Here is a 24863-nt window from a genome sequence, read left to right on the forward strand (position 1 = left end):
GATGGTCTCCTGGGACATGAGCATACTCCAGACCTCAGGTTGTACAGCATTTCTTCTAGCCTGTTGTTAGTGGGACGAGTTCAAATGTGGCAGAGTAGCTTCAGCAACACTAGTTAGCTGCCTGGCCCAGGCTCGTGGTATAATTTCCTGATTTTCTGGAGTGTTGAGTATAAATTTAAAGCGGGAAACGAACAGAGAAGCTATACCCCCTCTGAGACAAAAAGAGTGCATACCTCGATGCCTTCTCTCAGCCAATTTAAACACAGCTTTTTCCCAGCCCAGACTTGGCCAAAAGGCACTGCCAAATCCTCTATAATGAACAGAGCCAGAGGCAGGCTTAATCACAGCATTCAAAACCGACATTTTGGATTTCTGGTCTTTGATTTTGAACCTTGGTTGTTTTTTTTCCTAACAAAGCTTTGTGTTTGATTTTTATTTAATTAACAGTCTGAAATTTCTTGCCAACACTGAGTCCCGAGCTCCTACTTCTTACCTTATTCAAGTGTACAATTATACAATTACATGGGAGGGTTAAATGAGGTGGAATGCTAAAGTGTCCTTACTCTCTTACTCTTAGCACAAGCTAATTTAAAACTTTACTTGGAAATGTAAAGTCAATATTTTGTTTAAATGTGTTGTTAATTTTTTTTAATTAAGGCATATATCTACAAAGATAAGCTATAAGATAATAAATAAAAAAACACATTTACTCTACGCTAAGTAAGCACTCAGAAGGAGTTAAGGGAAGTCAGTAAAGGAGAAAATGCTAATAAGTAAATCTTTACCTAATTAGAATGAAAATATTCCAGTAATTTAGTGAGACACATAGAAGTCTGAGATGGCTCTTCACCAGCTTTGGTTTTGAGCAAACATGAAAGCAAATAGTAGAAAGCTACATGTTTTTGTTTTACAAAGGGTTAAGTTAGAGATGGAAGGAAGTAGCAAGATGAACTATCTTCTAAGGATCTACTCTATGAATAAGTAAGGCCCTCTCTAAGTCACAGAATGTGTCATACTTCAGGCCAATACTTCAAGCTGCATTGGTGGAAGACAGAAGGGTAGCAGGGACACACTCACAAGGTTGTCATTTAACTTCAGGGTGTGGCTTTTGATACTTATCTGTCAATCTTAGGAAGAAAAGGTTTCAAACTAAAGGCTGAAAGTCAGACATGGTGGTGTACACATGCTATCCCAAGACTTGGCAAGTTTAAACAGGAGAATTGAGTCCAACTTGGGCTACATAGTTGTCTTAATCAGGTTTCTATTGCTGCAACAAAACACCATAATCAAAAAGAAAGTTGGGGAGGAAAGGGTTTATTACACTTCCAGATCATGGTCCATTGTTGGAGGAAATCAGGACAGGAACCTGGAGACAGGAGCTGATGCAGAGGTGTGTGTGGAGGGTGCTGCTTACTGGCTTGCTTCCCTAGCTTGCTCAGTGTGCTTTCTTATAGGACCCAGGACCACAAGCCCAAGGATGACACCACCCACAATGGGCTGGATCCTCTCCCATTGATCACTAATTGAGAAAATTCTTACAGCTGGATCTCATGGAGGCATTTCTTCAACTGGGGCTCCCTCCTCTCTGATGACTCTAAGCTTCTGTCAAGTTGACATACAAAACTAGCCAGTACAATAATGAAACTCATGCCTCCCTCTTCCTATGTTGTGTATGTGCGAAGAAGTGTGTGCTGACCAGTGAGGGTATGTGTAGAGAGGAGAAGTCCACATTGGAGTCTTCCTCTATAGTTCACCTTGTTTTTGAGATAGTCTTTCAGAAACCTCAAAGCTCACTGTTTGGGTTATGCCAGCTAGACAGTGAGCCCACAGGCTCTCCCTGGCTCTGCTTCCCAGCATTAGGGTTACAGGCACTTTTGTGTAGTCTCTGGGAATCCAAACTCAGGTCTTCACAATTCTCTATAAAATAAGCACTTTACCACCGAACCATCTCTCCAGCCCATGGGACTCTTTCTTAAAACAAAACAAAACAAAACACCTGAGGTATGACTAACAACAAAGCCTGTCTTCCTGCTACAGTCAAAGTCAAGTGTAGGAAGAAATGTCAGGAAAAAAAAAAAACCATCAACTGCAGGTTAGATGCATCAGTGTGGAGGAAACCAGATAAGGTGCTGCATAGTATAGAAAATTTCATCTCTTAGGGCGTCTCACAGAGGACATCAGATAAACACAATCCTACAGTACGTACAGCACAGTGCCCTGTTACATGTTCTGCTTGAGAGAATTGAGAAATAGTTTGAGATGGTCCTTCACTCTCCTGAAGCCCAGTCTCTGAAACCAGACACATAATACACACATGCTCCCGGCCTGCAGCTGGCTAAGACATAACATGCCGGGCCAGTGAGATGGCTCAATGAGTAAAGATGCGTCTGACAAGCCTGATCCTACAAGCTGTCCTCTCTCTGACCTACACAGACAGACACAGACACACACACAAACACACACTTTTTTTTTTAAAGTTTTTTTGAGATAGGGTTTCTCTGTATAGCCCTGGCAGTCTTGGAACTCACTTTGTAGACCAGGCTGGCCTCGAACTCAAAATTCCACCTGCCTCTGCCTCCCAAGTGCTGGGATTAAAGGCATGAACCACCACTGCCCAGCACACACACACTTTTTTTTAAGGCAGATTTCACTGACTTTGGTAATTAAATAAAAAAATCAGTATTACATCTAAAAAGGACTGTGGGAAAGATAATGATTACTTTTGGCAGGACAAATCAAATGCTATGATAGAATTTTTCTTTGCAAAGCAAGTAAAATAATTAAATTAATTTTAGTGACCACAGAAGTGTAGAGCAAGCCGAGGAACAACGGCTTCTGAAGTTTAACCTTATTCTTCTAAACTTATCTCTTCAATATTCAATGATTTACAAACTGTGGATCATGGCTCTTCTAGGAATGTAATGTGATTTATAATCAGTGTTTACTCAGTCAGATGAATCTCAAATAGAAAGGACTCAGAAATAAAGATGAACTTGAGGGAGTACAGTGGGACCTCATCAGACACCTGGGCTTCAGGAGTTGAGTCACAGGTGCCTATGCAAAACTAGAGAACAAATGTGGGTAGATTACTCCTGTCTTGTGTGTGACAGGGGTGGGTGGGTGGAAGGGAGAGCCTGTTTCTCAGAAGCCTAGACTTAACAATAGCCTTGGTTGGTAGGATGGCAATGACCATGACACTGGGATGCTACTGTGTTAGTCAGCTATCTGCTACTGTAACAAAATGTCCATGCTAATCAATTGAAAAAATAAAAGTTTGTTTGCCTCAGTTCTGAAAGTTTCAGTCCATCATTAGATTACTGCATTTGATCCTATAGCCCATCACCTCAAGGACTAAGCCCATCACTCCAAGTACTGAGCCCATCACTTCAAGGACTAAGATCACCACCACAAGGACTAAGCCTGTCACTGCCAAGAAAGAGACCCTGTCATAGTGACCAAAAGCAAAGGAAGAGCAAGTTCATTCAAAGTCCCAGCAGGCACCCCAGTGACCTGACCTATGACCTAAGAGCTCAGCCAGGTCCCATCAGCACATCAGGCCAGAGACTATGCCTTTGTCCCTCAGGCTAGGGACCATGGTCTTAGGAGAACATTCCAGATCCAAGGTCAACAAACATAACTTTTCAAGAGTATCTCAGGAAAGGAGGGAAGGGGAGAACAGTTAATCATTCTTTCCTCTGTAAGGACTCAGTGAGGAACAAGAATGATTTTAATGCAGTGGGCTGGTGACTGGATGGCCTCTGCTGAGCCTGAGGAAGCAGGCAGAGCATAAACCAGGTGTGTATTTCTAAATGAATTTATCCTATGGATGTAAGAAGCTGGCAGAAATGTTTTCCTACCAATCCTGTGTGCAGGGACTTCTAATGAGCAGAAACCTGCTTACACACCCCATGACTCCCCACCAAAGCCACCTAATGTAGGATGTCATTAACATCTTTCTGCTAAGAAAGAGACAAGGAGCATTTCTTGTCACACAATCTACCCACGTGGAGCTGTCTCAGAGAATGAATACTTATTTTATATCCTAGGATTAATAGGAGAAGGAGACATGAGGGGAACATGGCTGCATTCTCCTAGGGAAGACTTAACTAGCTTACCAGAGCATCTCTTAGCACTAATTCACCTGCTTTATCAAATAAACTGCAAAGATAGGTCTGGCTTACTTCAGGTCACTGTACATGGGTGACAAGACTGGGTGGGAATTCTCTTTCCTAAGTACTAAGGAAAAGGGACACTGAGATTCAGGTATGAAGTTCCTGAGAGTTCTCATAAGGTAGATTTGGTTTCTGCACCCAGCCAGTGTCTTCACCCAGAATCAAAATGTCTTCTCTACCACAATGTGTTGCGATTCAAGGGGACATGCCTGCTCTTCCACTTCTCAGGTATGTGATGGTAAAAGCCTGATAGGATAATTTTATTCTCACAGAGGCAGTTAATAGGTTATTTTCACAAATTACTGGCCTGGCAGTCTTCCCTCACCTTTCATTGTGGGTTCAAAAGCTTACTTACCACAGCTTAGATTTACTGCACTAATGATATGAGCAAAGGATGGAAAACAAGGATTTAGGGTTTAAAATGCTTTCCAACCCTGTAATTTTCCAAGTCCAGACATGTACACACAAACTTTCTTGTTTCAAAGCAAGAGGCACCCATCCAAGGGCCAGTTTCCATCAAACAGAACAACCTGAATCTCTAACGTGGATGTTTAGTGAGAGGCACTGTAAGAGGCAAGGTCTGACATTAGAAAACAAAACTGACCCAGTGCTCCCGATGTGGGAGTCATGTTTTCTTGGATAATCTTTGTAAGGTACTAGGAGAAAAACATTCTAGATAGAAAACCAAATGTCAATGTGTTTCCTTAGCAAGTGGTGGTCAATTATTCTCAAGTGAGGCCACTAATAAGATGAGAGCCAAAATCTATGAAAACTTGGCTAGTGACTCAAATCCAAACAACCTGTGGTGCCTGAAACAATTTCCAGGGCAGTGCCAAGGAAGGCAACATTAGTAAATGCTCTCCCCAATTAATCGTTGTTCAATACCAAATGCCAGACTCTTGGATTACAAGCCCATAGCCAGTTTGGCAACTTGAACTTGCCAGGTCATTTTGTAAACGAGGCCTCTGGCAATCAGAGCCAGATGGAATACAGACACAAAAGCATGTCTTCTACAAGATTCTGCCTAAATGCAATCACTTATTTGCAGGAACATACTGGCTTTTTGAAGCTCCAGGGACTCCTTCCTCTGCCTTCAGCTCTCCTACCAGAATCTTCCAGGATCCAGGCCTGGTAACTTTTGTGTAATCCTAGCATATATAGGGCTAAATTAAAAAAAAGCCCTAGCTTGAGTATAGCCTGGGCTACATGAAATCATGTCTCTAAAATAAGAAAAGATGTTTCCAGGAAAGGTGCCTTCAGTAGCAATCACACAGCAGGGTACTGGGGACTCTGTCAGATCTCTGCTCTTAAAACAGTAGTGAAGCAGGTGAAAGTTTTTATCATTCTGGGTATACTGTCACTTTGGAAACAGCCATTCCTAAAGAGTGAAACTGATATTACAGGTGATACTGCCTCCCTGGACTGATATTTAACAGATGGTTTTGTAGTAATCTGGGCACATCCTGACTCCACAATCACAGGCTTACTGTGACCAACACACACACACACACACACACACGCACACGCACACGCACACGCACAGAGAGAGAGAGAGAAAGAGAGAGAGAGAGAGAGAGAGAGAGAGAGAGAGAGAGAGAGGAGAGAGAGAGGTGGAGGGATGACAGGCTCTACAGAATGAAAAACAAAATTCTGAATTGATAACAGGCTGGACCAACAAGGCAGAATCGAGGTGGTCAGCCAGGGCAGGGCAATAATCTAAGCAATAAAGGATTATACCTGGGACCAGGCAATGACCCGGAGGGTGGGGAAAAGTGTCCTTAGTATGGTTGACAGGAATTATATAGATATGCTGGAGTTGGGGAAGAGCGGACACAGAAGGGAAACTTCAAGAATCTCAGGCAGGGCAGTGGTGGCACACGCCTTTAATCCCAGCACTTGAGAGGCAGAGGCAGGCAGATTTCTGAGTTTGAGGCCAGCCTGATCTACAGAGTGAGGAAAAAAAAAAAAAAGAATCTTGCCTCAGGTGGACAGCAGATCATTTCTGCTACTTTTATCTCTGCAATTCATAATTATGTGTTTCATGGCTGAGAACAAGATGAAAAACTGTGTGCTCCTTTAACTAAAACTTTATGTTCTGATGGAAACAGAAAGGACTGAATGGCTTGAGGAAAAAAAAAAGGAACTTTGACCTTTTAAGTTTAAAGTTATCATAAGTACCATACAGCTACATGGTAACAGGTTAGTTCCATAGAATGATGATTCATTAAATTAAGAGGAATTAAAAAGATTATGAGACTAGGGAGATTGTGTAGTCCTTAGAGTGCTTTCTGTGTCTGCACGAGGACTTGAGTTTGATCCCCAACACTCATGTCTAAAGCTGGGCACAATGGCATGGGGCTTTCTGGCTAGTCAGATAATCTGACCAGTGAGCTCCAGGCTCAGTGAGAGATTTGCCAGGAAGAAAGAAAGAAAGAAAGAAAGAAAGAAAGAAAGAAAGAAAGAAAGAAAGAAAGGAAGAAAGAAAGGAAGAAAGAAAGGAAGAAAGAAAGGAAGAAAGAAAGTAGAGGGAGTGACTATGAGAGATTTGTAATAAATAAATAAAGTAAGTAGAGGGAACGACCGAGGAAAATACTCAAATATCAATCTGTCCTATGTATGTGTACACACCTGTACATACATATATACACATGCATATACAAATGAAGACTACATTTCAAAGCTAAATCAAAGTATTCATTGTGGACACTAAATTTCACTGACAATCAGAGCATACAAGCCAAGAAAAAGAAATAAAGCTGTTAGTGATGCATGAACACTTCTGTTAGTAATACACAACATTCTAATTCTTCTATTAAGACATTTAGTGAGTCTTCCAACTGAGACATAAACATCAGAGCAGTAGGTAGGTTGTTTGCTTATTAAATAGTGTGACTTGTGCCAATGTGATATCCCCATGAAGGCAAAGAATAAAGAAAATTATTTAATGATGTGGAAAAACTGCAGTGGGCTCAAATCAAAAGCAGAGCGGAGAGCTCTAAGAACAAGCAGACCACATCACACAGGACACTGCCAATATGATTTGTAGTTTTGACTGCAGAGGAAGGAGGGGAGAAGAGACTCACAGATGACACAGCCATCACCCCCCAACACAGGAAAGCTGTGGGAAGGCTTGGCTATTGGCCTCTGGTCTTCAGATAGCCACTGACTAAAAAGATGCATGTCTAATGTTTCCTGTTCCACTGTTCACCACAGAGGAATAGGACAGACTCAGTAGCAACGACATCAAGAGGACCAGGGATGAAGATCCATCTGTACATAGGCCCTGAACTCAGTCTCAGTGCCCTTAAAACGAATTTCTTTTTAAAAGAAAATCAACTTTTGGTAAATTTTCAAGTACTTTTAAAGACACAGTATCTTTCAAGTTTAAAGACCATGAATGTGGTTGGTGAGTCCAGTGATGCTAGCTAGCCACACTCTTCCAGCTCTTCATTAACATTCACCTACAACTACCAGGGATATCTGGTTAATGTTAGGTCTCTCAGGCTGTGCATACATCTAGAAATGAGCTCAAACTGGACTATAGGATTATTTCTGGTGGTTAGATAAAAGCCAGCATTCTTCAGAAACTTGTGAAGTCAGCTCCTATTTACCAAAGGAATCATTTCCCTTCCCCCTGGCAGAGGGGCCACATGGCTCCACTGGCATGTACATGTGGCTGCATGTCAAAGCCCCTGCTGGCCTCCAGGCTCCCTCAATCTCTACTCATATGTATTTGTCACACACTTCTTTTCAAAGTCCACAACAGCATCCTTGCCTGTCTCACCTCAGAGCCTGCTCTGCTCTTTTTATACCCTCTGTCCCTGGCTATACTCACCATTTTCATTGTGTTCTCTCTTACTGTCCCCTTCTCTCTGGTTATCTCCCTATTCACACTATGCTGATATCCCCCCCCAAATCTCTCTCTATCCTCCGCCCACTCTCTTTCTGCACTATGCTCTCCTCTATTCTCCCTCTTGAATATAGTCCTGGCCATGTCCAGTCTACTTTCGTTTCTCCCTGCTCTGGACTCTTCTAGATGCCTCTGGATATTCATTCTCTGTCTGTCTGTCTGTCTGTCTGTCTGTCTGTCTGTCTGTCTGTCTCTCCCTCTCTCTCCCTCTGTCTCTCTCTGTCTCTCTGTCTCTCTCTCTCTGTCTGTCTGTCTGTCTGTCTCTCTCTCTCTCTCTCTCTCTCTCTCTCTCTCTCTCACACACACACACACACACACACACACCTTTCCTTTAACTACATGATGGAGCAGTAATATTGGCATTTTCTTTACTGCACCTTCTCACATACAGTTAAACTAGTGAGTTCACCCCTGCCCTTCTGTGGCACCTGAACACAGACTCTGCACATTTCTGTGGTGGTATTTGTTATATGATTTGAATGAGGAATGTCACAAGCATGTTCAAGTATTTGAACACAGCTGATAGTATTATTCTGGGAGGCAAAGTCTAGCTGGAGAAAGTGGTTTGCTGAGTGGTGGGCCTTGGCTAATCTTCCTGTCCCATTTCTGCTTTCTGACCTGTCCAGATGTGAGGAGATAGCCTCATCCTCACTACCACAGCTGGGCCATGATGGACTCTATATCCAGACTATGGGCCCAAAGAAACATTTGGATACTTCAAGAACTTAAAGATGTTTTCTGTCATTGGGCGGTGGTGGCGCACACCTTTAGTCCCAGCACTTGGGAAGCAGAGGCAGGCAGATTTCTAAGTTCGAGGCCAGCCTGGTCTACAGAGTGAGTACCAAGACAGGGTTAAAACCTGTCTTGAAAAACCAAAAAAAAAAAAAAAAAAGATGTTTTCTGTCACTTGGAATGAAGGGTAAGGGAAAGGGTTGATGTTCATAAATAACAGTAACTTTGTATACATTCTGACTGTTAGAGTGATCGTGGGTCTTGAGCTACAGAGACAAAAGAGGCAGTCAGTGGCTTTCTTTGTTTTAATGGGGCTATCTGTACACAGGAGTGCTTTTGTATTTCAGGAGTTGAGCTGTGACAGTGTCAGGATGATGGAGGCTATGACAATGACCAGACTCTGCAAACAGTGTGTGTTCAGTGCTCCCCTGTGAGGACTCCTGTGCTATGTCAGAAGGCACGGAGTGCTCTGGTCTGGCCTCACAGAGCAGTGCAGGTAGGGTGTTAAAGGTGAACAGATGCAGATAACAAGCAGCAAAGGTGATCATGAACCCCAGCCTCCCTCCTCCTTGGACTTCGGGTAGCTCTCCTCTGACAAGCCTCTCTCCTCACTGTACTAGGGGAAAGGGTAAGTTCACTTTCAAACTCATTTCAAGAAAAGGTTATAAATGAAATTCTAGTTCTGTAGTACTGATCAAGGGCAAACACGGAAGTCAGGTGCTGAGGTAGAAAACAGTACATTAAGTGTGGCCACAGGTAACAAGGTGGTGGGGGACGAGCCGGCAGAGATGAGACTGGAAAGCTGCCCTGGTTAAGGCCACTTTGGAGCTGATCTTATACATGGGACCTTGGTGGCACAGTTTGCAGCCTCAACTACCAAAATATACTACACAGAGAGTGAACATGGACCAGAAAGACTGAGTCCCTAATATCCCATGAGGTGAACTTCCATGAACTGAGGAAATGTGTGGCAAAGTGCTGTGTGCAGAGAATGGGAACAAGTCAGCCGAAGTGAAGGAGAAAGCAGCATGGACAGAGACCATTCGCTGCTAACTGCAACATCTGTCCTCCAGCTTGTTTCTATTTTACTATTTACTACCTGCTGTAATAAAACACAGGCGTATTTCATCAGGTAAGGACATGTTAGAACACAGCGATCTATGTGCCACAAGAATGAACAAAGTGCAAACTAATTTCCAGCAATCTAGAATTATGTCAGGTTCAACCGCATGGGTCTACGATAGAACAATTTTGTACCACATGGTTGGCTCATTTATGCTTCAAGGATAAAGCTATGACAGATCACATGGTCACCAAAACTTCAATACCTTAAAACAGGAAAAAGCAGCAGCAAGGTGTTCCTTCTTTGGTCTGACTATCTATGGAGTGGTGTGTCCACCTGGCTGCTCTTAATCCTATTCTCAACGAGGCTGGACTGTCCGTCCGCAGATAACTACTTTCTGCCAGTGGCTCCTACTCTGGCCTTGCCTCATTGTTGAGAGTGTGTGGGATCTTTCTTAGAGGTGTTAGGTGGGAATCTCTGCATACCAGGTGTCTACTACTTGGGGAGTAGAGAAATGAGGATTGTGATGTAAACTAGCAAGAAGCAAAGTAAGGCAAGGAGCCAATGCTAAAGGAAGTCCCAGGAATGAATGGAGCCACCTCTTCAGGAGAGGAAGTGCAGTGGCTACCTTCCCAAGGCAGGCCTCCAGTAAGCCCACATTGCAGCTACCCCCACTGCTCAGTGTCACCTCCCTATGGAGCTGAGGACTAGGCTTGTTTTCCAGGTCTCAGAACTTGAGCCTGTGATTTGTTCTGATTTTGAGGAAACCATCAGGAGACTGAGATAGACATATCTATCACACAGAAACCAAGCTTGGGTCTTCATACATTCTTGGAAGATACTGTAACATCTGGGTTATTTCCCAGCCCTGCATTTTTTGAGAGTGTTAAGATTTTTGGTCAGAACTTTAAAATTGTTATTATTTCTTTGTTTTACTTTTGGTTTCTGTGTGGATTTTTGGGTATCTCTGCTGTGCCTGGCTAGTTGTATGGTAGCCAATGATTTCAACAAAAAATTATACAAAGCTAACCCACACTAGTGAATGTCTGCCTCCCACTGCTGAACCTGTTATGATGAGAAGAATTCATTCAGACTTGCCCCAAAAAAGTCTCATATTCCAAAGAGCTTCATGTACACATATAATGGCTTATCAGTCACCATGAATGCACGAAGAGACTTTGGGAAGCTGTGTCCAGCTTTCTCACTTACAAAATCTGCCCCCTAAATTCTAGCTGCTAGCCAGGCATGACCACATTTACCTGTAATCCCAGAATTTAGGATATGGAAGCAGGAGGATCAGAAGCTTAAGGCCATCCTCAGATACAAGTGGAGTTCAAAGACAGTCTGGCTACATGAGTCCATCTCAAAACACTGAACAGACAAAAATTGTAGCTGCTTTCACTTTACTCCAACATCCAATCAACTATTTCCAACCAGGAAGTTGAGGACACCCCAGGTGAGAGGTGTTTCATCAGTGTGGTGGCAATTTCTCAGTCAACAATTTCTAGTTTCTTCTACCTTTCATCACTTTGTCAAATGATTTAATTTAATAATTTTGTTTGATTTTATGTTTTTCTGATTGGAGAAGAAACTATCTAATATAATTAAGTAGATATGAAGTTTCAATCATATCTTAAACATTTGTAAACAAATGCAAATTATTTATTAAGATTTCATTTATTACAACATTGTGTAAAATACATTCCTTCAAATATCAGCCAATCACACCAGGAGGGAACTTTTATTTTTAGCCAATCACACCAGGAAGGAACTTTTATTTTTACACAAAGTATCTAGGCATTATCAAAAAACTATACAGAGCTGTAGAGATGGCTCAGTGGCTAACTTGCCAGAGTAGGGTTAGGTTCTCAGCACCCGGTTGGCCAGCTCAAACACCTGTAACTCCAGCTCCATGGGATCTGCCACCTTTTTCTGGCCACCACAGGCACCTATAAACACATGACACACCCACCTAGAGACATGTAAATGCACCTATACACATAGCATAGCCACATAAAAGTAAATCTTTTAAATAAAGACATTGTAAAATTAAGGTTGGCATGGTCTATTAGCCCTGCTAAAGACTTAAATGTCTATTACCTATTAGAAAAATTTAATTTACAAAATTTTCTGAGTAAGATGTGCATGATTTTGACCCAGACCCTCATTAAGAAAAGGAGCAGCAATAACAGATACAGTATGTCTTCAAATATGAGAATCTATTCACTCTTAGAGATTACCTTGAAGGCTGCCACACAGTGCAGGCTCAGTAAGGCCATTACCACTGCCAGAAGGATGGTAGCAAGGTTCCTCACATCCCATATGGTCTCCACCAGAGGGATACTGCCCACTTGCCAGTCGTAGCACAGGGTGATGGGTGCCAGCAGAAGCCATACATTGAAGGCCAGGAGGTAGGAATAGGTAAGGAACCTACAAAGAGAACAGTTTAGAAATACAACTTCCCACATTTTACAAACACTTGCTTTCTACAGTCCTATCTGCTCTGTTGGTGTTTCTGGTAGAGGAAGACAGGGAAAGATGTCAAACCATCCATTAAACTGATCTCCTAGGAACTTACTTCACCACTTCTAACCACCATGCTGGTTGCTGACTTCAACAGAAAGCAAATAAAGACATAGTTCCTATGGAAGATATCTAAATTTATCACACGAATAAAGACTGATCCTGAGGTAAATGCAATGAAGGAATTCCTGATGACAGTAAATGGTAAACACACTCTTGCTTTGTACGAAACCCTGTCTCTTAGACTCTCATCTTGCTATTGTCCAGAATCTGTAACACATTTTAAAACATTTCATCCTTTTGATAGCAGATTGATCCAGACTTAACTATTTCAGAAAGTAAAATATTTGTGGTAGAGAGATCAAATCTCTTATTCACAGTTGTCAGGGCAGAGGACATCATGGGAGGAAGGTAGTGGGTGGGTTCTCATCCTCACTTCCTGCCTAGGACAAGGCTTCAAGGTAGAGTGATGGCATTCCACTCAAACATCTTTGGGATTAGAGGAAAGCGAGTTTACCTAAATTCACTTAGCCTTCGCAATATTCAAGGTCCTTGAGAACTTCAGGGCTCTCAGCACAGAACAGATCCATCCAACCCTCTGAACTAGGAGGTAAACAACTGCCACAAGGTTTCTAGCTTTACAAAGCCACATCCCAGGATGATCTGCCCATTCCAACCAGAAATGCTTGCCCAAGTAGCTGCATGGCTAAGAAAAGAAGCTGTTCTTTTCTCTAATCAACACCTAATAGCCCTCTCTAGGCATCCCTCCTAGACTGTGTATAAAAGAGGGTTTAGGATCATGACTGTAAACCTTAAAACTAAGAACTGGAGCAAAAAAGATGACTTAGCAGGCAGAATCCCCAACACACAAGCATGATGACTGAATCTGAACTCCAAATACACTTTAAAAAGCCAGGCCTGGTGACAGGCGCCAGTGACATCAGCTGGTGAGGAGGAAACAGGACAATCACCAGAGTCAGCAAAATCTACTTAGTGACTTCCAAGCCAGTGAGAGACCCCATCTCAACGGAGGTGGACAATGTTTCTGAGGTAAAGGCTGACCTCTGGCTTGTAAACACATGTGCATTCTTATACTCTCACAGGCACACACAAATTCACACATGCCTATGTTAAATAAACAAACAAACCCTGAATTATTATTTTCCAATATCTGAGAGCCATGCTTTAATTTCAACTAATGAGGAAGGTTAAGGCATCTGTCTCCAGTGCTGTAGGGTACGGGTTCCTAATTAACTGTCAGCAAGCAGATAAAGGCCATATAAACCGTCCATATAAACCAAATGGACTCAGATTCTTCCTCCTATTGTCAACAGTTACTGAGTAAAACCTGTTTTCACCACTTTAAGTGATGGACAACTTAGTTACATCTATAACATACATATTCAATTAAACAGAAACAGGTTATACCTTGTCTCCAAGGACTATATAATGCAATAATGCAAATTATATAGTATGAAAGGACAGGAAACGTGAGATGAATGTTAAGAATACAGGGTCTTATCCAGAGATTGTCCCACCTGGGGATTCATCCCAGATACAGTCACCAAACTCCAACACTATTGTGAATGCTTAGAAATGTTTGTTGAAAGGAGCCTGATATAGCTGTCTCCTGAGAGGCCCTGCCAGAGCCTTACAAATACAGAGTCAGATGCTCGCAGCCAACCATTGCACTGAGTGTGGGGTCCCTAATGGAGGAATTAGAGAAAGGATTGAAGGAGCTGAAGGAGTTTGCAACCCCATAGGAAGAACAACAATATCAACCAACCAGAACCCCCAGAGCTCCCAGGGACTAAGCCACCAACCAAGAAGTACACATGGCTCCAGCTGCATATGTAGCAGAGGAAGGCCTTGTCATGCATCAATGGGAGGAGAGGTCCTTGGTCCTATGAAGGCTTGAGAGGCCCCAATGTCAGGAATCAAAGGTGGGGCGGGGGCGGGAGTGGGTGGGTATGTTGAGGAACACCCTCATAGAAGCAGGGGGAGGGAGGATGAGATAGGTGGCTTCAGGGGAGGGGGAACCAGGTAAGGGGATAACACTTGAAATGTAAATAAATAGAATAGAATAGAATAGAATAGAATAGAATAGAATAGAATAGAATAGAATAGAACAGAACACAACACAACACAACACAACACAACACAACACAACACAACAGTATAGAATACAGGGCCTTAAAGAGAAGCCCTCCGCATAGGAGGATTCTCAGATTGGCACAGGGACCAGAGCAGAATTTCTGTGTTACCTTCTGTGATAGTTAATACAGAAGATCATCTTGACAGAATTTAGAACCACCTGGGAGTCACACTTGTGGATGTGTCTGTAAGGACATTCCCAAGGGATTGAAATGATATGATTAAGACTCATCTTGAATTTGGGAAACATCATTCTATGGGCTGGGGTACTAGACTGACCAGCCATCTCTCTCTCTGATAATGGCAACAATATTACCAGCTGCCTGACAATCCTGCTACCATGCCTTTCCCAACATGCTGAACTATACCCTTAAAGTGTGGATTGCAATAGACCCTACTTTGTTTTCTTCCTGAGTTTTTCTTGTTCAGTATTTTCCTCACAGCAAGAGACGTAGCTAAACACAAGTCCCATGGCTGAGATTAATTCAGCCTGAAACCATCACTCCAGCCTCAGAACATCCAAGCTGATCTCTTCCATCACCTCCTCTCCCTCCAACTTTGCAGTGAGGAAGACCGCTTGCTCTGGGCTGACTCTAACACAGAAACAGGCAGGAGTGGGACTGCTTCAATGGTATTTTCCACCACTCTCATCTCTTGTAGCTCTTAATAAAATGCTAATGAACAATTAGTAAATAAGGACTGACTCCTTTCTGATCTTAGGTCTATGTGCTGTCACCTGAGAATGCCACCTCACAGCAAACCAGTGGCATTACTGTGGGCTGCTTTCTATGCATGGGAGCAAGATGCCCCCCTCCCTTCAGTTCAGTGGAAAATATCTGCATGGCCTGACTGGTGGATGCTAAGCCATACACTTAACAGACAAGGCAGTTGTTATTCACACCCACCTCTTAAAATTATTTAAAATAGTTTCTGTTGGAAATAAATGACTCAGCAGAGGCTGAGGTGGGGAGACAGCCTTGAGTCAGAGGCCAGGCTAGAGTACCTACTGAGTGAGACCCTGTCTCAAACAACAAACAAATCAGGTACACAAAGCTCACTAATTTAGTTTAACGTCATAGAGAGAGAAAACAATATGCCTGTTAGACAGTCACACTATGATGAAATTGTCTTGTCCTTGAATTTGAACCAGTTCTAAAACCAACTGCTACTACAGAATATATACAAGAACCAAACAGAATGTTCCATGATCAGGGATACAATGTCTAGCACGTGGGAGAAACCACTGAACCAATGAGCTAGTTTCTTAAACAAGCAAATAGTAATGGAGTTCATTAAATTAAGAATGGCCTAAGAGACATACCACAGGGCACTCCATTCTGTCAATTTGACAGAATCTAAAATCACCTAAGAGACAGGCCTCCAGGCATATCTGTGAGGAATTATTTAGATTAGGTTAGCCTTTTGGTGTACCTTCTGAGATTCTACTAATGAGGTTAACTGAAGTGGGAAGATCCAACCTAATAGTAGGTGTCAGCATTTGCTGAACCTCAGTCCTGGACTAAATAAAAAGAATTTTAGCTGAGCAGTGAAGTTCAGCTCTCTGCCTCTAGTTTGGTTGGCTGCCCTTAGCTCCTACTGTCATTTCTTCCTCAGCATAATGGGCTGTCCCCAGAAGCTCCGAGCTAAAATAAACTCTCCCTTGAGTTGCTTTTGTCAGGAAATTTTATCACAGTGCTAGGAAAAGTAACCAAGAAAGAGGCTAATTCAAGGAAACCACTATTAAACCAAACAACTATTACATAGTTGGAAAAATATAAAATTAACAGATAACAGGGCTGGATACAGAGGCTCATCAAAATTTAAAGTATGATAACATTACATGATACAAAACCACCGTGCAAAATAAACTAAATATCAAAATCGTGATTTAGGATTTGCTTCAAAATAACTGACCAGGCACAGAGGGGAAGAAGAGAAGAGGAGTATGAATGAACCAGGCAGCTGAGGATTCAGAGTGCTGAAGCCCAATGAGTGCATGGATTTGCTTAGGCCACCTTTTCTACTTCTGTGTGTATTTGGTCTCTTTCATGGTAAAACCTTGAATAGAAGAGAGGTGACAAAACTGCTCTAATATTTTACTTCTAGCTACATCTGGCCCATGGACTCACTGCTAACTTATGAAGGGTTTTATGTGAAGACCATATGTTTGCTTTACCCTGCAAGTTTCATTTTCCTGCTTGTTTTCTGGAACTGTAATGTTGTACCAACTAAAAGAAAATTAAGATGCATATTTTTTTTAAGTTACAATTTCAATGAAAACAGAGTAAATCACAGACCAGAAATGGTCACTACTTTCTAGTTTGTATGATTCTGATCACACAGCTAGCTAGCAAACTCTTTAAGTACTTTCTAGGATATGGACATAGCAGTGGAAAATGCTTTGCAAATATAAGCAACGAAAAAGCCATTTGGAATCACTCCAAAAGCTAATTATCTTTTAGGGAGGGCTATTTGAGCTAACTGTGATCAACAATTACAAGGTTTCTTTTTAACTCCTTCTCTATGAATTACATTCGAACTGCTAAAAATTCAGAAAGGAAATAGCCTGCACAATATTTCTGCCCTGCTGGCTTCTTTCTTTCTTTCTTTTTAAAGTAAGAACAAAAACAAAGTGAATTATTTGCCACCTTTCTACTATAAATCCTGTTAACAGGGAGGGGGTAACATTAAAATGTCTTGCCAACAAAACAAAATGTACAACACAGAGAATTGGAAATTCAATGTAAACAATTTAGTGATTCATTTTTTTGAAAACCCATAAATGACTGAAGGAGTTTCATAGCTAGATGTGGCAGCTCATGCTTATAATCCTAGAACGTGGGAGGCTGAGACAGGAGGATTCCAACAAATTTAAGACCAGCCTGGGCTACTGTCATGGTTAACCTAATTGCCAACTTAATACAGTCTAGAGTTATCTGAAAAGGAGAAGCATTAATTGAGGAGTTGCCTAGATCAGGCAGGTCTGTGAGTATAACATCTACTGATTATGATATAAGTGGACCCAGCCCACTGTGAGAATCAGGCCAGCCAGGGCTAGAATGAGAGGCCCTGTCTCCAAAAACACATTCTTTAAATCACTCTAGGTATTTTCCTCACAAAAGTGAAGGATTTGGTTTCCAGAGGCACACAGTTTCATTTGGGGCTGTCTGGTAGGGCTCTACCCCAAGAAGCTCATCCTTTCTAAGTACTTCTATAATGGTATCTTTCTGTCACTCTGTTTTTGAAGGAGGATGAACCCAACACATTTCCTTGACTAGGACACAGGAACAAAACCACACCACAAGCAGTAGTTCTTACTTGTCTTACACAAAGAATGTGCTGCTGGAATCCTCCTCCTCTTCACCTATGGAACTTCATCCATTCTCTCTGCTAAACCACCTCCCTCCAACTGATGCAACTTGCAGAAGTGGACATCTGGGCTGCCTTTGCATTGATTCTTAAGGATACTACTGCTATGAATGCAGTTGAAATTGATGTTAGTATCACCTAACCATTGGACATTTGGCCCTGTGGACTCTACCTGGACCCACCATGTTTGGGGATTAGGGTTGTGGGTTTTGATGATCTTTTCTGCTCCTCTACAGTAGCTCTGCCAACCTCACAGTTTCCAAATTGTTCCATTCTTGCTTCAGAAGACTTCCCAGGCTCCTGTGCCCTAGGAACGACAAGGCTATGCAGACACAATCTACTTAGTATCATCTCCAGGAACAGCCTAAGGATGCCACTTCCTACAATGTCTTTCTCAATCAACAGGAAGCCCTCTCTTGAATTCAGCCAATATTAACTCATTCTCTGTGCATGTCTTAGGTGCTGAAGGTGATAAGCTCTGGTCCGACTCTCCATAAGGGTGTTTACACTGTGTTGGTGTAAGAAGACAGGCATGGATTATGTGGTTGAATGGCAGTATTTTAATATCAAATTTAAGTTGGAGGGCCAGGGGATAGCTTGGACCTAGAATCAATAACTGATGCTGTGGGTTAACAGAATGGACAAGTGTCTGTGAAGATATTGATAGGCTGAAGAGTTCTGTTCTTATGGTTCATACAATTGAGAACATTAACTAATAGTAAAATATTTGTAAGAGTTGTTTCTAAAAACTTAGACCTCAAACTGAATAAAACAATTCTTTTAATTGTGTTATCAATCACTATTTTAAAAGCATACACAACCTGGGCTCTATCAGGCATATCTGATAAGTTCCCCAAACTGGAAACACTGCATTTCCAGCCCTCTAGCAGCTGGGTGGGGCAAATGACTTCTGGTGTAGGCAGAGCTGATGGTCTCTGCAAGCTGAGACAGGAGCAGTGTGGTAGACTGAACACTTGATGCTGTTACAGAATCATCAACTATGGGGTGGCAAGTGTCATGAACATGTTGTAATTTTTTTTCTTAAGATAGAAATAATGAGCCAAGCAGTGGTGGCACACGCTTTTAATCCCAGCACTTGGAAAGCAGAGGCAGGTGGATTTTTGAGTTCAAGGCCAGCCTGGTCTGCAGAATGAATTCCAGGACAGCCAGGGTTGTCCTGGACAGAGAAACCATGTCTCAAAACACCCCCCCCCCAAAAAAAAAGAGATAGAAATAATGATGACTGTATTGATAGCCTATCCACGACAAATTTCAAAACAGTACAGCGTTAGGTCAAGGACAAGGAGAGAGACTGGATGTGGGTAGGTAGCAACAACACAGGACTGAGCACCCTTGAATGCTGAAACTGAGTCATAAAATATATTATTACAAGGGAGCATCTCATTTTATTTCCACTCACTTTTGTGTTATGAATTTGAGAGCTTTATTGTGAGAGGTGTGAGCCCCACCAGCTTCCTTTTCCTCTGTCACACTGACTCAGCTGTTCTAGCTGGCACAACTATAAAATGCAAGCCATTCACAGCCCAGAGCTGTGAAGGCAGTAGGATCCACAGCATAGTCTTTCTTACCTTGGTGATATGCAGATGGAATCAAGAGATAATTAGATTGCCTGTACACCTTGGGACTGTATAAGAAACTATCAGAAATGTATAGGAAGACAAACAGAAGTGGGGGAAAGGTGGAGATAAGCAAAGAACTGAGGCAAGAGTCAGTAAGTAGGTAAGTAAATTTAAAAGTTCATGGAATGGCAAGGGCTCGGGGGCCTTTAATCTAGCAAGGAAGATGGCAGGTAGATCTCTGTTACAGCCAGCCAGGGATACAGAGTGAGATCCTGTCTCAAAAAAGAAAAAAAATTAACAATAAAACCAATGAAAGTTCTCCAGTGAAGAGCTGCTGCAAGACTCTGTGTAGGATCACAACCTAAGTTACTTGTGCTGTGAACTTACAACACAGACCTGTTCTTGAGTCCAAGATTTTGGAAAAGTTTAGGAAAAAATGGCTTTTATGAATAGTATCTGTGAAGATATTAGCATAAAAGGTTTATGTCTGCTTACATAGTTGGCACAGACAGGGAACAGAAATGTGGGTAGCATGGAAAGAGTCAAGGATTTTCTTGATCATCTTTTCTTGATGGGAGATGCCCATGAGAACAGGTCCATCTGGGAAAGGAGGAGGTACTAGCTCCAGGAGAACATCTGTGATTTTCTTTTCAGTCTCCAAGAAGAAAACCTAGGCTGGTGTTGCAGTTCCATAGTGATGGTCTTTCTGTATGTTCTCATGTGAGTCAAGGCAAGGACTTTAAGACAGGGTCCCAAACCTTAAGAAATCCTCATCTTACAATAGGACATGATGGTACAAGTCTTCAGTCCTAGTACTTGGAGGCAGCAACAAAGGCAGATGGACTTTTATGAGTTCAAGGTCAGACTGCTCTACAGAGTGAGTTCCAGGACAACCAAGGGTACAGAGTGAAACCGTGTGTCGACAAACCAAAAAATTCCCATATATAGAGTAAAGGGAAATCAGCAAACATTCCACAATAAAGTGTATCTGAAAGCAATGGGGCAGCCATTAGGATAAGAAGCCTCATGCAAGGTCTTAGAGAAGAAACAGTGATCACAGAATGGAGGAGAGGGTGCAGCAGGACTGGAAAGCATGGACACAGACTGAGGCACCCAAGGAGGCTGGACTTCAGGCCAGTGAATGGTGGGGTCACAGGGAGGGGGAGGTAGCAAGAAGAAGGTCAGGACTGCAGCAATGGACAGAACCCTGACTTCTGATCCTAAAATATCCGGACACCATCAACCTTCTAAATACCAGGAGCACTAGAAATACCAATTGGGTACAGCATGGAGCACCACAATCTGAGAGCTAACTGTGAGGAGACACACAGAGGTAAGTTGTAACACAAATGGCAGACCGTGAGGCCATAATGAAGATGGTCTCATTGAAGATTGAACAAATGAATGATTAAGGAATTGCCTCCATTGAAATGATATATGAGCATATCTGTGGGGCATTTTCTTGATTACTAATTGATATGGGAGATCCCAGCCTATAGTGGGCAGTAACATCTTTAGAAAAGTATGCCTAGGCTATATAAGAAAGTAGGCTGAGCAAGCCAAGGGAAGCAAGCCAGGAAGCAGCATTTCTCAGTGGTATCTGCTTCAAGCTCCTGCCTTAAGTTCCTGCCTAGGCTTCCCTCACTGATGGACTAAAAACTCTAAGATGAAATAATTCATTCCTCCCCAAGTTGCTTTTGGTCATGGTGTTTTACCACAACAGTGGAGAAGCATATTAGAATACTACCTAAGGGGAAGGAAATCACACCTATCAGGTTTCCCTATTAGGTTCTAAGATGAGAGTTGTAGCAGAGTTAGTAGCAATAACATGTACTATAGTGAGCCAGGGCCTGTGTCACAGCCAATAGCACCTGGATGCTTCTGTCATGTTGTTATACACACTTCTTTTTAGATTTCTCATGATCATACCATGGTGACTTCTTGTCTCAGTTCAGTTAAACAGGAAACAGCTGAAAACATAGGAAACACATGTCTATGGAGCCACAAGGACTTTCAAAGACAACATGCAAAAAGTAACTACAGGCAATACTAAATGGAGAAAAACTGAACAGTCTCATCTGATGGGGGAGTAACTTTTATATGTTTTGAAAAAAAAATAACTCCTCTGAGATGGCAGAAAAGAAAACTTTGAAAGTCCTACAAAGTTTACAAATCTAGTATAGGAAGTGGCTTTGGGCTGGACCAGGCCAGTTAAACCACACCTAGGAAGCTCTGCTTTCCAGTGCAACTACTGGAAACAAGCCTATTAGGAGGGTGAGGTCAAGAGAGCTCTGAAGGGCTGTGTCATAGTTTGAACTTGAAATGTTGCCCTCTGGCTCATTGGTTTCCAGTCACTAGTGTTGTGCAAAGTTGTAGAACCATTAAGAAGTGGTTGCTAGGGGTGAGCCTTTGCGACTCACAGCTTGGCCTGGCTTCTGGCCTTTCTATGCTCCCTAGAATAGTTAGCCACCATTTGCTCTCAGAGCAGGCAAAACAAGCAATGAAGTACATTGATTAAAACATGTACACTAAGTTGGCAGGGCAAAGATTGATGCCTGACATAAGACTGGGGGTCAAATTCTGTAATCTCTAAGAAATACCAATAAGCCCAACCATAAATCATCTACTCATCAAGTTCAGCTTTAAGATTTGTCGTTAGCTGAGGGTGGTGGCATTAGTCCCTCATCCTAGCATTCAGGAGGCTGAAGCAGGGGATCTCAAGTTCAAGGTCAACCAGTGTCACTAGTGAGACCCTATCTGAAAACAAAAGATCTTCCATGTTTTACATTATATTGTGGAAATATATACACCAAAATAGTGAAGGTTACTTCCATAAAATTATCATTAAAATGATTTACCATTATAAGATATTTATAGCATCGGACAGTGGTGGCACATGCCTTTAATCCCAGCACTTGGGAGGCAGAGGCAGGTGGATTTCTGAGTTCGAGACCAGCCTGGTCTACAGAGTGAGTTCCAGGACAGCCAGGGCTACACAGAGAAACCCTTTCTTGAAAAACAAAAACAAACAAACAAACAAAAAAGATATTTATAGCATATGTGACTATGAAAATACTTAAACATGATATCTTAATATTTAAAACACTACAGAGAATATAATCTGAAGCTATTTAAATTGGTAAATGTGATCAGATCTTAAAGTATTGCACCACAGCAGACTCAGTGTACCAGGAGCATTCATCAACACCACTGCCTGATTCCACATCTTCTAGAACTTCTGAAGATGTAAAAGGCACAGTTAGCACTATCTTTGCAAATACCACTCCTTTCTGTTTGTTGTTCTGAGCCTTCCTTCATTTTAGGTTATGCTGTCTAACCAATCTCTGCATACATCTCTGTGATATGCTCTGTAAGGCTTGTTTTAAAAGCCACTCAAAAGATATGTATATTATAGACAATAAGCAACTCATAAAATAGTTGTCAAATAAATTAATATATACTAGTGAGAACCATAGCCACAATTTTGCCCAGTCACAATTGGTTGAAACAAATTCCAAATATATGGACAGTGTTTCCCTTCTATCTTCATGCTGGCTAGTTTATGATCACTATCTCCTCGAAATGAAAGCTGGCCTGTGGTTTAATAATATTGAACAGGATCCAGTATGTATGAACTCGTTTGCAATGAGACCTGGTATTTTGTATAAATGATTTACGGCAATAAAAATATCCAAGAAAACTAAGTACCAAATAAAGTTTACAGAATGTACATGCACTAACCTTGTAAGGATGTACGGTGAGAATGAAGCTGGGTTGTCCTGCTCTGAGAAGAGGGGCATAGTTCCTCCCATTATCCACAGGCGGAAATACAAAATGACAGTCACCTTGGAGGAATGAGACGACCTGATGAAATGTCTACCCACACCTCTTCCATTTTTGTTGAAGCATTCTGATCATCTATGAAGAAATGGAGTCAACTGTCCCTGCCTGTATAGCCCTGGCCCCAAATCACAATATAGGAAACCGTTCAGCCAAGCTTCCAAACTAAAGCTGCTTGGACAAGCAGCAGGTGCTGTATCTATGCCTCTGGGTACTGGGACTGGATATTGTGTGCACCAGTAGGTAACTAATACAGCCATGTCACTTTGAAAACTCTTTGGAAGGACTCTAAACTGTGTGTCATTCACACTATGCCACTGGGTTCCCATATATGCTTCCATATATACCTCTACCCAAAAGTAACATTTACCATCTGCAAACCTTCCTTATGAGATGATATTGGCAGTGAGTTTATTAAATAATCTATAGCATATCTCTAAGTTGAAACACTATTGAAATGAAAACACCCTTTACTAGTTACATTTGAGATACATATTACATACTTACATAACTGATGACCAAAATGGCCCTCTTTAAAAATGGTCTCAGGGTAAGCAGGAAATTTCTGTTGCTGCTTCCTGTCAGACACCTGAAAGAGGAAAGGAAAGATGAGCCTCTTAAGATGAGCAACCATCTACAGCACAATGTTCCCCTCTGTGAAGATACTGGGCTCTGGGAAAACACCAAGAACCTGACTTGGGAGTCAGGGCATGTGGGTTTCAACACTCCATTCTGGCACTTACAATTTGAGAAGTGGAAACTGTAAAAGCATCTTTTATTTGCCTGATGTAATTAATGGCCATCTCTGTTTGTTAACCTAGGCCTAGTCTCAGAAGCTTCCAGCCTCTATACAATCTAATCTAGGCCTCTGAGACTTACTGCTGTATAAGCTCACCCTTTCTAGTTCTTTCTGGCTTCAAACTAACTCTGGCAAGTTGTTCCAATCTTCTGGCTCCTTCTCATTCTCTGTTCTGACTTCAACTGTGTCTAGCTTGTTCTCTCTGCAACCTCTCTGTAAAACTGCCTCCTCCTTTCTCTCTGTACTGCTCGTGCTCTCTCTCTGTCTCTCTCTCTGTCTCTATCTCTCTCTCCCCTTTGAGTTCTCCATAGAAATCCAATTTTCTTTTCTTTCTTTTTTTAACATTTATTTATTTTATGTATGTAAGTACACTGTAACTGTCTTTAGACACACTAGAAGAGGGCATCAGATTCTATTAGAGATGGTTATGAGCCACCATGTGGTTGCTGGGAATTGAACTCATGACCTCTGGAAGAGCAGTCAGTGCTCTTAACTGCTGAGCCATCTCTCCAGCCCTACTGCTCTGTCTTAAGTTGCTTCCCTTTCCTCTCTCTTCTCATGAGAGTTGGGCATATCCTACTCTGTCAAATCTTTCTGTGATTTGGCACTTTGTCTGCCACTCAATCAGACTTCACTTTCCAACATGGGAGCTTCCTTCTACAAACTAACTTAATCTTCATTGTTTGGTGTTAAAGGTGTGTGCTAAGGGTGTGTCTATATT

At 42.0% G+C, this 24863-nt stretch overlaps 1 protein-coding gene across 2 annotated transcripts in view; it reads right to left on the bottom strand.

Annotated features, from left to right (window-relative positions):
• Positions 1 to 24863, bottom strand: part of Tmtc1 (transmembrane O-mannosyltransferase targeting cadherins 1) — a 208883-nt gene that overhangs the window by 78516 nt on the left and 105504 nt on the right. For both annotated transcript variants that reach the window (XM_031383952.1, XM_031383953.1), the window contains exons 6-8: positions 23851 to 23932; positions 23245 to 23348; positions 12118 to 12307 (exon numbers count right to left, since the gene is read on the bottom strand). In XM_031383952.1, the coding sequence (XP_031239812.1) occupies positions 12118 to 12307; positions 23245 to 23348; positions 23851 to 23932 (376 nt within the window). The remainder of the gene's footprint in view (positions 1 to 12117; positions 12308 to 23244; positions 23349 to 23850; positions 23933 to 24863) is intronic.

The sequence above is a fragment of the Mastomys coucha genome, unplaced genomic scaffold (assembly GCF_008632895.1).
Source record: "Mastomys coucha isolate ucsf_1 unplaced genomic scaffold, UCSF_Mcou_1 pScaffold20, whole genome shotgun sequence".
Taxonomy (NCBI): Eukaryota; Metazoa; Chordata; class Mammalia; order Rodentia; family Muridae; genus Mastomys; species Mastomys coucha.